The sequence below is a fragment of the Thermobia domestica genome, unplaced genomic scaffold (genome assembly GCF_964235325.1).
Source record: "Thermobia domestica unplaced genomic scaffold, izTheDome1.hap1.1 HAP1_SCAFFOLD_153, whole genome shotgun sequence".
Taxonomy (NCBI): Eukaryota; Metazoa; Arthropoda; class Insecta; order Zygentoma; family Lepismatidae; genus Thermobia; species Thermobia domestica.
Genome location: NW_027655899.1, coordinates 492,945 through 507,082, shown reverse-complemented (window position 1 = coordinate 507,082; position 14,138 = coordinate 492,945). Strand labels below are relative to the sequence as shown.

Sequence of the window (14,138 nt, the reverse complement as noted above, 5' to 3'; positions counted from 1 at the left end):
AAAACAGGTAAGGGACATGCATCCACGGAAAATGAATGTCACAGGTGCATGTATTGTACCTGGCAGACGTAGATAAAGCGTACATGTACAGGGAATATAAGACAGGTAAATCACTATGTATCGGAAACTACATGCCACATGCATGGGAAATGCATTATTTCACCAGTATGCCCAGGTACTTACCATGTACATGTAAAACACATGCAAAATACCTGCAGAACGATAGAAAAAATGCAATGTAAATTACATGTTTACATGCGTAAGTTAGGAGTGAAAAACATGGAATGTACAATTCCTGTACATATAAATGAAAACAGGTAAGGAACATGCATCCACGGAAAATGAATGTCACAGGTGCATGTATTGTACCTGGCAGACGTAGATAAAGCGTACATGTACAGGGAATATAAGACAGGTAAATCACTATGTATCGGAAACTACATGCCACATGCATGGGAAATGCATTATTTCACCAGTATGCCCAGGTACTTACCATGTACATGTAAAACACATGCAAAGTACCTGCAGAACGATAGAAAAAATGCAATGTAAATTACATGTTTACATGCGTAAGTTAGGAGTGAAAAACATGGAATGTACAATTCCTGTACATATAAATGAAAACAGGTAAGGAACATGCATCCACGGAAAATGAATGTCACAGGTGCATGTATTGTACCTGGCAGACGTAGATAAAGCGTACATGTACAGGGAATATAAGACAGGTAAATCACTATGTATCGGAAACTACATGCCACATGCATGGGAAATGCATTATTTCCCCAGTATGCCCAGGTACTTACCATGTACATGTAAAACACCTGGAAAGTACATGCAGATGGATAAAAGGATACGATAATGTATTTGACACTAACATCGGTAATTTTCGCTTATTTCTACGTGTCTCGGTGACCCGCTTGGTGACTCTCGGCAGTAGCGTACGCAGGAATTTATTTCGGGAGGAGTCCAAACTCAATATGAGAGTATTTTATATTAAAATTTCTAAAGTTGCCCCTAAAATTAGGCTAAATTTACATAAAAGTCGAAATTTCGGGGAGGGTCCGGACCCCCAGGACCACCCCCTGCGTATGTCCCTGACTCGGCCCCTAGGCGATGGGGCTGTATTTGGAATTATATACGGGATCCATAGCTTCAGCGTTAATCTCAGCGAGCCTGTAAATTATAGACTTGACACTAATATTGGTTATTTTCGATTATTTGTACATGTCTCGGTGACCTGCTGTTGACTCTTGGCCCCCAAGGGGGGTGGGCAAGTGAACGCAATCGGGAGTTTCACTATGATCTCAGCGATTCCGAAAACTATGAAGTTAACATTAATATAAGTCATTTTCGACTATATTTTCATGTCGTAGTAAATCCTCCCTTGCGACCCCTAGTTCGAAGTTTGGAAAAAATGCTTCGTCTTGGTCTTGGCCGTGGACCAGCATACCCGTGACCAAAATTTGATAACTCTCGGTCCATTCGTCTGGCACCCAAAGAAGCATACGCACAAACACACTAACATTTTATTTATATTATATTACTGCACAATTAATTAAGAGATTCTGAAACTCATGGGGCGATTGCCCCCTTGACTTTCTCAAATGACACCCCTGAGTCTGAATAATAAGTTTCCTTTCCTTAAGAATTGCGATATGTGAACAATACACAATTATCGTCATACACATATAAGTTATTCTTATATGTATATTGTAAACTTGGGAGACAATATCGAAAACAACATAATTATAACGTGATCAGAACCTATATGTTTACGCACAGGAAAGACGCTTGGCGCCACAGCGTTCGTTTGTTCGTTGTCAATCGTCTGCTGGTTGTTGACGTTAGGGTTTGTGATCAGTGGTTTTTCTATGGTTGTGTGCTCGATGGTAGCGGATGAATTGTAAGTTTCCACAAGATTACAGTGGCTTTCAAGATGTCAACGGCAAATAATGCGTATGTTGTAGTTGAATGGGATAATAATACTTATTCCATTCTACACCGCAAGAAATGTAAATGTACAGGTAAACTTACACTTGGAAAAGTGTACCCTGTACAATGGAAAGGAAGCACGTGCTACGATGGTAGAATTCTTTATGTAGGTGAGTAATGTATTTGGCTCTAACAATACTTTAACAGCTATAGATGTAATTAATTTAAGATAATGACATATATTTAATGTGTGATTCATTACCGTGTGTTTTGCAGTGAACTGTCGAAACAGAAAATTACCGCGAATTTGTAGTAACTACCGAACGATGGAAATACAAATCGCATGAATCTACGGATGTTAATGACTCAGCGAAGTACATTGGAGAAAATGTCTTCTGGCTAAGTAACAGAGTATTGTGCTCACTTTTAATTCACTGTCACTCTGTTATATTTTAGAAGTATTTACTATTTATAATCCTAAGTTTTTTTTTTTTTTAAATTTATTTATTGTGTGGCTAGATCAACAACAGTTGGCGCCAAAATAAACTATTTAGTACACTTTAACTGTTGGCAGTCGACCTGAATCTAGATATCTGAGTTTAAATAACACTTTTGTAGGTATCAGAGTAGAATAGTAGATTTTTAGTGATTAACGTAAAACAGTGTGAACCATGTTGGTTCTTGGGGTTTAAGTGCTGTACCGCCTCCAATATTTTGGAAATCTACTGGGTGAATTGGATAATTTATTTTGGGGCCTATGTTTAGCAGAAGGGGTCCAGCACTTTTCTCTAAAAAATGTTACAATTTTGGTAATTTCTGTTCACATTAGGCTAGTTTAGGGTAGGTTATGTTAATTTAGGTAAGCTTAGGTTAGTTTATGTTATATTAGTGTATGGGTCCAGCATACTTTTCCAAAGAATGATAGAATTTCGCTTATTTCTACTAATAGTAGGTTGGTTTAGGTTAGGTTAGATTTGGTTACGTTCTGTTACGTCTAAGTACTTGCATCATTCGTTTCTTCTGTAAATTTTCTGTTTTTTACGTGCTTTTGGACCTCTTGTACTAAACATACTCCTATTTTGGTTTGTGAAGGAGCTTGAATGAAAAGCAGATTAGGGGAATAGCTGAAGTTAAGAAAGGGGTTTGGTAGGCTGGTTTTGGTGTTCTAAGCGTCATTGTATGTGGAGGCGGAAGAGACTATTTCACATAGAGGTACACTTGTTATGATTTAGTGGCGAGAAATGAAGTGTGGAAATGGCGCATATATATCAATATTATGACATATCGTGTGAGTTTTATAGAATTACGTACACGAAAATAACGAACGTCAGCTGTTGAAATTGTGTGAAAGACACGGTGTACTATTTACAAGTGGAGTGTTACTAGTATGAAACAACGACAAGTGCTATTCAAACTCTTATCATTGCCAACACCCACCTGTTTTCACTACCCTCGCTCATGCGCCTGTTCCTTTACCCGCCCTAACTAACGCGCTCTGCTTTTAGTGAGCACCTAGCACAGGTTGGTTAATGTCTTGTACTGTAGTTTTCATATCATATACATTCGGACGTCTTATTTATACGCAAATAGTAATGTTCTATTGCAAATTGTAAAAATTTACATGCCTTTGTTTTGAAGGTAATTGACTTGTAACTGAACCTAACCTGCCTAATGTAACATAACCTAACGTAAAGTAATGTACTCTAACCAAATGTAGTTCATGTTGGTACTTCTTTTTCGATTTTCATGTGGTCTGGCGATACAGCCAGCACAAATGCCATTTCTTGGGATGTAGGAAATGAACTGCAACATCATACGTTGTAGTTTGCGTGTAGGTTTTGTAAGTCTCGAATGAGATTATGAAGAATAGCTACACCATGCAAACATTACTACTGTGCCTAGATTCGTGAATATTTACATACGTCGGCAAAATAAAAATCATTTGTCTTAACTTTTCTTGCTTCAAATGATTCCATAAGGCATTCTTAAACTCTTACTGTACAGGCCCAAGTAACAATGTACTACTACCGAGTAATAATGTGTGTGTGTGTAAACCAATTTATAAAAGTTTTGTCTTCGGTTTACAGACATTCATAAAACATTTACTTCTTTCATCAGTAAACTTTAGGAATTGCACTACTGGGGAATAAACGAGGTTTATGCTTATTCTAAAAGCGCACCCACTGACTTTAAGTTTTGGAGTTTCCCGTTCTAATAGTTGAGTTGATTTTGAGTTCAACGTCCCTTTCAGCAACGAGGCCATATGAAACGTAGACATACTGATTAACAGGAAATCCGAACCACATGAGCTTCCACTGGGAATCAAACCCAAGTTTCTCACGTCAAAGGCGCGTGCGCTAACAGCTTAGCCACGATCTATTCTAATAGTCTTGCGACAGCGACATCGCAAATGGACTAACTAATGCGAGAACTGGTGTTTGTCCTGCAGGAGGCATGGAGAATGCAGGGCACTCCGATAGTCGGAATTAATATCGAACACAGTCCTCTTTCATATGCAGTCACTCGTTTAACCGCAAAGTTATCATTTTTATGTCCACATATTTTTAAAAAATCTGCGCCCCTATATATTAACTATCAGTATACACTGTTCTCTACGAAATTATTGATTATATATTTGTACTCCTACTGCGAACGAGTGATTTAGAAGCATCGGCTAGATTGAGGTATGCAGTTTCTGTAGTTTGCTAGCTGTATAAGGGACACTTTATCTCAAACTTTACCACCCGGGTCAATTAGATAGCCTTCTCACATCTCCCACAATGGCACTACTTTCAATCGGTCAGTATCTGCCACGATTATTTAACTACTGAACCTACTACTTTTCCTTGGAAGCTGGTGCATGTAATCTGTAGTAGATCCCTTTAACGGGTGGCCCTTTTCTTGTATTGCTTATATTTTATGAAGTGATTATGATGTACCACCGAAAACTTCAGATGCAGATGACATCATGATGGATTTTTTTTTCAGGTACTAAAACCGAATGTGAGGTGGAACAAAGGAAGTTTGTCGGGAAGACGGAACGGGTAATAAGATATGATTCTGGCAGCAGTAATAATTCTGATGACCTAAGTTCAACAGATCCGATTCCAACAGATGAAGAGGATGAAAATCGTAGAAATCTAGGCAGTTTGAAAGAAATATTTGAAAGGAACTTTGAAACTATTGTGAAGGACCCCACACTATGTACGGATAATTTTCCATCTGAGTCGGCTACAGAAACTACACCCGGCAGTAACGTCTGGCAAGAGCAAATAAACAGAACTTCTTGCAACGGAAGTTTACAGTCAGCATCCGCCAGTAACGTTTGTCAAGAACAGATAGACAAGCATCCAAGCAACGCATACTTATCAGCTCAGAACAGTCCATCAGGCTCGAAACCAAAAGTACGAAAGATCGACAAATGTCAAAACTGCAGCGTACTGAAAGAAGAAGTTAATGATTTGCGCACCAAATTAGACGAAGAAAAATGCTTAGTAGATGCTCTAAAGAAGGAATGCGCTTCCAGAGATAAACAGCGGAAGCTCAAAGTACCGAGAAGTGTCAAGACATTCTTGTTCACATTGCTAGATGCCGAAGATCTTGAAGAATCCAACCATGAGGTGTCACCATCCAGTCAAAGTAGTAACGTAAGTTTCTTTTCTAGATTTTAAGACTAAGGTTTTAGATCAATTTATCGCCGTTTTGTAGGGAAGGGGTGCGGGCGTACAATTGTTCAAATTCTTAGGGTCATACAAATATGTAAGTGGCGGTCCAAATTTCTCTTTCTGCTTGCTTATTTCAAACTATGAGTAATTTAAGGTAACGGCATAGTCTCTATAAGACAGACAAAGTCTGCATTAAGTATTTTGTCTCTTTTCTTTGTGTGGGGTCGCAGTGGCTCAATGGTAGAGCGTTTACTTTTGATTATTTGATTTGATTATCGCTTACGTCTTTTTTTTCAGGAGGGAGGCTATATGAGACGTGGACATATAGTTTAAAGTGGAATCCGAACCTCTCTTTCAATGCTCTACCACCGGGAATCGAACCGGGATCTTTTACGCCAAAGGCGCGCATTCTAGCCACTAGACCAGTGGAGAGGGTTACAGCGTTCACCTCTGTTCATTCCATCATTTCATTGGTTCTCATCATCACTGTCTCCTTTAGCTTACTCCACATAACCGCAGAACGGAAGACTCGAAAGTCATTTCATTTTCTCTTTCTTTGTGTGTATATATTTGCATTTCATCTGTGCTTATAGGAAGATTGCACCTCGAAAATTCTTGCGTATAATGTATCCATTCTCGTCCCTTTCAAATGTGATTGGGTCACTATTTTCGGAAAGCCATCATTTGCGGTTTGCTTGTTTTAATTAGATTTGACGGCACTGTTCTTACATATGTTTCTTTTTGTTTCCTTTTTGCTAGCTGGAGGCGTATAAAATTATATGTATTCCCTAGACAATGCAATTTTAAAAACACGCTCAATTTCGCTGTTGTAGTAGTGTTTGATACATACTGTTCATATGTTGGGCAGTTATTGTGCTTATATACGGTAGAGTTACAATTATCCGGATTAATTGGACTACACTCGATCCTGATAACTTACGAAAATAGTATTTTTATACAAAAATCTAAATTTGCTTAAATGACAAATTAAAGACTTATAAAAACAAAGTAGTTTAAATTTTGCATGTACAGTGTGTTAAAATCAGTCAATCAGCTCACACTACTAGTTTCGATCCAGCTAAGTCTCGCATCGTTTCGGCTTTCGTTATCTCTACCCTTGTTTTGTGTTGGGGGGGTTCAAGAACCAAAATCAAGCGCAAAAGATTGTTCGTGGTAAGATCGTTTGTTTCCAAAGCAATTCGGGTAATTTTATTTCTACTGTACATCATATATGTAAAAGTAAATGGTAGAATGTGTTAAGATTAATTATTGTGTTAAACTTTTACTTACAGGAATACTCGAGATCCGTACATGGAGATGATGTGGTTCTCAGTCCTGATTACCCTGACATTACAATAAAGCATTCCCGATTAATTCGCTGCGTAGCCAGTGCAGGCCATTCTGCTACAAAGCTCACGAGAAATCTTATGTCGTGCTTTTTTGATGATGATGAGCTTAGTACAAGTTCAATAACTGGTCGTGGCAAAATAAAGAAAACACTGTCTCCAGATATTATTAGTGCTATCAAAGGTATGTTAGGTTTCATATGCCTTTTACTTATAATTTTTGTTTCGCATTTCTTGCATAGTACATCATGGAGGAAGTGGGCTATATTTTTAAATACAAATTGATACTTCTATAAATCAATAACAAAACAATTCTTTATTTATTTGTATCATGTTTAAGCACAATAATTTAGCTTATGCTGTATTCATTTTTTAATTCTTCCTTACTGGAAGTGTGAAAATTTGCTGATTTTGAAACTGCTCCGATAAAGTGGATCCCTGGGGTCTTCTGTTAATGGGCTAGAATCCTGTAGCACAAAAGGTGCTGAACGAGAAATTAAAGACGCCGGTCTGTAACCTTAATTGTCCTATCAAAGTTTGGTCAAATTACAGTGAGTGATAGGATGACCTGTAGGTCTGAGGTACATTATGATTTCTCCATTGTAGAAACGTTTCAGAACTCCAATGACCGACTTGTCCAATGGCTATAACAATACTGCAATGACTTGAGAAACTCGTACATGTGTGCATTTGTGTATCCAACAGTTATATCTGCATTAAGTTTACACATTTTAAGTTATGCCAGTCATTAATTCAGTAAAAGAACCTTTAAAGGAGCACTGCTGGAAAGGTTGAGCAAATTGGACTCTGCTTCACTTTAGCTACCATGCCGGGGTCCACTTTATCCGCCACCAGTAATTAAATATTTTTACATGATGGTTTTGATGTTCTTGTAAGGTCTAGTCAAGACAATGTCACCTATTTGTTCTTAATATAACATGAATCTAAATGAAACTAAATACATAAGGAAAGACTTTTTAACCGTTCGAAAGTTTTGAAGTCTGCTACAGACATAAATTTGCGTATTCTTATTTGCATTCAATGACATCTTCAGTGAAAGCTTTGACATAAGAGTAAGCAATTTGCGTTCTCTGATAATGTTGCCAACTCACTTCAAGAAAATCGACAAAATAAAAAAAGGAGGGTCTGCTTTAGATGACGGGTTCGCCAATACCCGAATTCCCTCTAATTTGACCTCGAATATAATTTTTTTTTTTGTTTTGAACAATGTCAGTACTGCAATTCAATCTGTGTTGGTGCGAGAGGATTTATGACACTTCTTTTTCACGTGTAAAACTCTATTTACTGTTTCTTTATTGGTGTTAGTAATTGCTCGAATTTTCATGTAGCGGTTTCGAACAATTGTACCGATTTTCTACACACATTCTCTGTCACAGTGGGTTTTTGGATTGTCCCTCCTTCCTTTAACATTCTTGAACCACTCGAATACGCGTGATAGATAGATACTGATCTCCATTAACGTATGTGAACAAATTGTAAGTTTCTGTGGCGAATTTTCCAAGTTTTGTACTTGTTTAACTTTTACACTTAGCATGATTCCGACTGATCCACCTGAACCCTTCTCTTGGTCACCGACATGACCTGAAATGAGAAGAAATCAGTCCAGGATTGAATGGTACGTTATGGCCAATTAATTTGCCACTTCTTTACCCAATCCTATCGCTACTTGACTCATAGCTGTAAAGAACCCTCGCTTGGTCTAGTGGCTAGCACGCTTGACTTCTGTTCGCGTGGTCCCGGGTTCGATTCCCGGTGGAAGTACAGTTGAACGATCGAAGTAGTTTCGATTCCACTATAATCAGCAGGTCATTCTCCTTTAGTCTAGCAGACATAACCGTGGGACGTTAAACTAAGTCAAACCAATCTTATAGCCGTAAAAACTATAAATACACTTCTAAAATACTCTTTAAACAGAATGTAACTATTTCTTTCTTAACAATAACTATATCTGTAGTTGTTAGTTTCTCTACTGTCCACCCAGTCACCTCCTACAATCAGTGTTCATTGTTCAATATATGACTTTTTTTTAACTTGTAGTTTGTTTCTTTCGTTATATTTTCAGCTTAGTATATGTGTAAAAGATCCTTGTTGATAAGACCTTTCTTTGATCACAGATTATGTTCTCCTCAAATTTCCTAATACCAAGACGTCTGCAGTTCACGCAGCTATGACGGACAAATGTGTACAGGCGGCTCGGAAGAATAGGCACGGAGACAAGCAGAAGGATCAAGATGATCAGTAGAGTTTGTGTTAATTTTGCTTCATACCAACAGTATAATAGTAATTTGTAGATACAGTGTATATATATTCTTTTGAGTTATTTGTAGTTACTTTTTGTATGTTCATTATACGTGTTTAAAATATAGTTACGTTAACTTATAAACTACAATGAAACGAAACTACAAACAATATGTTGCATGCAACAGTCCCACTCCCTCGGTGCTTCAGGTACCAAGAAAAACACGATATAGGTGGAATAAGCGTTTACATGTTAAGAGAGTAAACACTGAAATTCCTGGCACTCAACGAGAAGGTACATTATGTAATAGCCTTAGTACATCGTCTTGTTCTTCACGAGAAAAGGACGAAAACAACCATTATTCTTCGATACAATCCGATAAACCACAAATTGACCCTTTTCCCAATTACGCGGGCTTAAAAATCGGGGAAAATAAGTTGACAGGCAGTGTAAGCGTTGGTTCATCGGGCTGTATCGATGAACAATGTTCGTTTCCGGCGTTTCCTCTTGAGGAACAAAACGAAATACTTCACGGCACATATTCACAGCATCCTTTTAAATCAACGTTCGACTTTTCGCCTGATAGTTCAGAGTGCAATTCTGAGTTAAAAGATATTTCTGTTCCTGAATTGCAATTAAATGTAGTTCATAACGTTTCGGGACCAAACAGTTCTACATTGCAGGAGAACGTTGAAAGTAAATCTGTTATAAAAATAATGCAGTTTGTTCATAAGCACAAGCTCACGAAAACTGCAACATCAGATCTTCTTAGGTTAATGCATTCTGTAAATATTAAAGAAGTACCACGCACGAAATATTTATTATTGCAAGAATTCATGGCTTTACGTAACATAGAAGTCCAGCGGCATTTCTTCTGTTGCCAGTGTGCATATATTCACGATTCAGCCTGTGCTTCCCTTTCATGCAATAACTGTACTAAACACGTGTGCAAAAAAGCTCACTCTTTTTTTACTGTAGATATTGGTAAACAACTGGAGAACATGTTTTCCCGACCACATTTTCTGGCAAATCTGTCAATATCGCAATCACGTCAGGGTAACTTGAGTAGTGTTAGAGATGGTAAAATTTATAGGAAATTCAGGGAAGAACACCCATTATTAGTGGATGAAGATGGAATTTTATCTTTGACAGGGATCATAAATGTTGATGGCGTTACCTGTTTTAACAGTTCTCATATCACTTTCTGGCCATTCTACATTTCCATATTAGAAATAGATGAACCGATGCGATGGAAACCAGAAAACATTCTTCTAGTTGGATTGTTCACTTTCATCGGACTTCCAGAGTTGCACGTTAAAAAGAACGATTTATTGCATTCTGTATTTTATTCATGTGTAGCTGCACAATTGAAGAAGTTTGAATGTGGTGTTCTTCTACAAGGACAATATACTTTGAAAAATAATGTTATCACTCAGGTACGCTTGCATGCCATTCTTGGCACGTTTGATAAACCTGCAAAGTGTGCTGTACAGCAGCTAGTACAATTCAACGGCAAGTTTGGATGCAGTAAATGTCTTCAACCAGGACAGTACTTACAACATGGACTACGTATTTATCCGTACAATGTGGCACATCCTAAAGGTCCGCTGCGAAATGACGCAGACCACTCTCGACATAGTGAGAATAAAGAGTTTGGTGCTAAGGGGATAAGTGTATTTGCATTCCTTAATAATTATCAGATTATTGAGAGTACAATGATAGATTACATGCATTGTATATGTCTGGGTATATTTCGTTCTTTAGTCATGAATTGGCTGGATTCCAAAAACAAGGATGAAGTGTGGTACTTAGGCCGCAAGATTAATGTACTCAACAAGCGTTTGACAGAAATAAAAACGCCATCATGTTTAACCCGTTCTCCACGATCGATCAAAGAACGTCGAAATTGGAAAGCTATCGAGTTTGAGAATCTTTTCTTACTGTACTTTCCTATATTTTCTGATATTTTCAATAATACTGATTATTTCAATCACACTTTGCAAATCATCAAACCAGTGGCGTGTTTCTTATCAAGTACAATTTCCGTGCAACATTTGGATGCAATGGAAAAATGTTTGCATGCATTTGTTTTCCAAACTGAACATTTATATGGTAGGAAGCATATGAGTTCTAACGTACATGATTTATTGCACCTCACTGATTGTGTCAAAAATGCAGGACCTTTGTATTCTTTCTCATGTTTCCCGTTTGAGTCACTAAATGGAAATTTAAAACACTACATGCATGGAACACAAGAGATAGGTTCACAGATTGTTAATGGCTTTGCACGAGAAAATGCGTGTAGCGGAACATCTGCAACAGTTAAGATTACAGAATTCCTTTTAAGTTCAAAATCAGTCTCGTTTGCCAATACCACAAAAACTGATTGCTCTACACAGTATATTTTAACACAAGTGTCCGGTATTCCTATTACAGCAACGTGTTTTTCTGGTAAAGAAAGCGCTAAAATATATAAATGTTCTCGAATAGGTGATATACACACAGGAAAAATGCTTTTCTGCACTTCTAAACACTGCACTAACAGGAAGCACGATGACAGTTACTTTTTGCTTGATGACTGTAGCACAGCACATGTTTGTAGGATCATAGAAATATATGTTATTGAATGCGAATCTTGTTGCAAAGAACATATATATTTTTATGTTGAAAAGATGGAAGCTGAAACTGCTTTCACAGAAAAGTGGTACAATCTGCCCATAACACACGTTTTTCACTGTAATAATGATTCGTCTGTTACTCATGATTATGTCATCCTTACGAAGGAATTATTATATACAAAAGTCATATGCATAAAAGTTGGACAGGATAGGTACTTTTCAACCTTCTTGAATTGGATGATATACAATTGAACACTACACCTGAGTCATCTGCAGATGAAGAATTTAAGAATAGCAGTAAGGTACTTTGCAATTATTATGGAATGTAGAGTTTATTAAGTTAATAGAACAAAACTTGTATCTTTTGTCTTGCAAGGGAAGTATCAATGAGCTCATATAGAAACCTACCGTAAAATTTCACTCAGAGAAAGGAAGTCCCACAGAAAGACCACACACAAAAAAGCAACTGCGTTTTTGAAGTGGAATTAACCGAAATGGCAGATTGAAATGTCGCGTATCCATGTCGACAATTGCACAATCGTTCAGTACCACATCTTGTAAACTGCCTGTTAATAATAAAAAGTCAATAACAACAATGTGGGTACATACTATACTTAAGGGGAAGTCGTACGGTAAGGTGAACCTTGACAGCAGCCATCTTGAATTCAGGTCAAGTTTTGTAAATGGGAATAGGGCAAAATGATACATGATTTTGGGCAAGAATTTAAGTAGTAAAACAATGGTAGCAATAGTTTTAAGATACGTACATTTGGTAAAAAGTTACAGGCATATTTGTTGTGTATATTTCCATGCACACAACTCCCGAATGAAGCAGCTGCCCAAAAGTAAGTTGTCGCTATTGAAATATAACTAAAATTTGTAACTAAATGTTACTAAAATTTGAGACAGATCAGAGGAAAATTGCACATACAGCATTTAATATAAGAATTTTGTTATCAACGATTTTGGCTAAATTTTCGTATTATCTAGTCTATCTCCGCTCCTATTCAACAGATTTGAACCATATTTTCAGAGTACGCTTTCGAAAGTATTGAGTTGTGACCACCGTAACTTCAAACAAATCATCAGAATTACATGGTGTTTAAACTATTTTGTATTTTTCCAATGGAATTTTCGTTTTTCCGGCTTGTATCTCCACCCCTATTCAACCAATTTGGACCAAATTTGCCGACTAATCTCCTACAAGTGTGTACCTTTGCTTAACAACATTTGGGACAAATTGGGAAAATATAAAGGGTGTTTCCTATATTTTTGTATTTTACAAATTGTTGGACAGCTGCTTCATTCGGGAGTTGTGTACATGGAAACATACACAATAAATATGACTGTAACTTTTTACCAAATGCATGTATCTTAAAACTATTGCTACCATTGTTTTTCTGCTTAAATTCTTACCCAAAATCATGTATCATTTGGCTCTATTCCTATTTACAAAACTTGACCTAAATTCAAGATGGCTGCTGTCAAGGTTCACCTTACCGTACGACTTCCCCTTAGGTATAGTATGTACCCACATTGTTGTTATTGATTTTTTATTATTAACAGGCAGTTTACAAGGGGTGGTACTGAACGTATTGTGCTATTGTCGACATGGATACGCGACATTTCAATCTGCCATTTAGGTTAACTCCACTTCAAAAACGCAGTTGTTTTATTGTGTGTTTTTTCTGTGGGACTTCCTTCCTCAGTGAAATTTTACGGTAGGTTTCAATATGAGCTCATTGATACTTCCCTTGTTTAGACGCACGGTTAACATTGTAAACTTGCTTTTGGTTTAATATTCACTGCTAAGATTTTCATAATTTATATAAAACGATGGAACAAAGAAAATATTGTGTTTTCTTTGCAAGAATTTAAAAAAATGTATTTTCAGTCTTTATATAATATACATTTGTATGAAAGCATTTCATTATTTCTTTAATAAACAAAACGAATCTTAAACGTGTGTGTTTCTTTGTTGTAAATACATTTGAATTTCACGCTGGCGACATACAGCAAGCCTATTTGGAAGAAAAACTATAAATTGTGTACATCAGTATATCGTAAATTGCTTTGTTACTCAAAATATAAAACTACCATTCAGACAGTAAGACATGAAATAAAATTTATCCAGGTCTCTTTTCGGGTCAAAACGTGGTGACTGATTGGCATAAACATTGTTTCCAAACAGGAAAAGGTAATAAAGTATAAGTAAAAATAAAGGGGAACAACCGTACTTCAATGAAACAACTATGAAAGGCAACATGATTATTATTTCTTTAATGAACAAAACGAATCTTAAACATATTTGTTTCTT

General features: G+C 36.9%; 2 protein-coding genes across 2 annotated transcripts; both read left to right on the top strand.

Moving 5' to 3' along the window:
• The first annotated feature begins 17 nt into the window (after positions 1 to 17).
• Positions 18 to 9,216, top strand: LOC145676467 (uncharacterized). The gene is made up of 4 exons (XM_081747269.1): positions 18 to 2,102; positions 4,921 to 5,579; positions 6,890 to 7,127; positions 9,079 to 9,216. The coding sequence occupies exons 1-4, from the start codon at positions 1,937 to 1,939 to the stop codon at positions 9,204 to 9,206; spliced, it is 1,191 nt and encodes a 396-aa protein (XP_081603395.1). The 5' UTR covers positions 18 to 1,936; the 3' UTR covers positions 9,207 to 9,216.
• Positions 9,217 to 9,218: 2 nt separating this feature from the next.
• On the top strand, positions 9,219 to 13,784 carry LOC145676466 (uncharacterized). Its single transcript, XM_081747268.1, has one exon. It carries the CDS (start codon positions 9,353 to 9,355, stop codon positions 12,071 to 12,073), a length of 2,721 nt encoding a protein of 906 aa, XP_081603394.1. The 5' UTR covers positions 9,219 to 9,352; the 3' UTR covers positions 12,074 to 13,784.
• Positions 13,785 to 14,138: the final 354 nt, after the last annotated feature.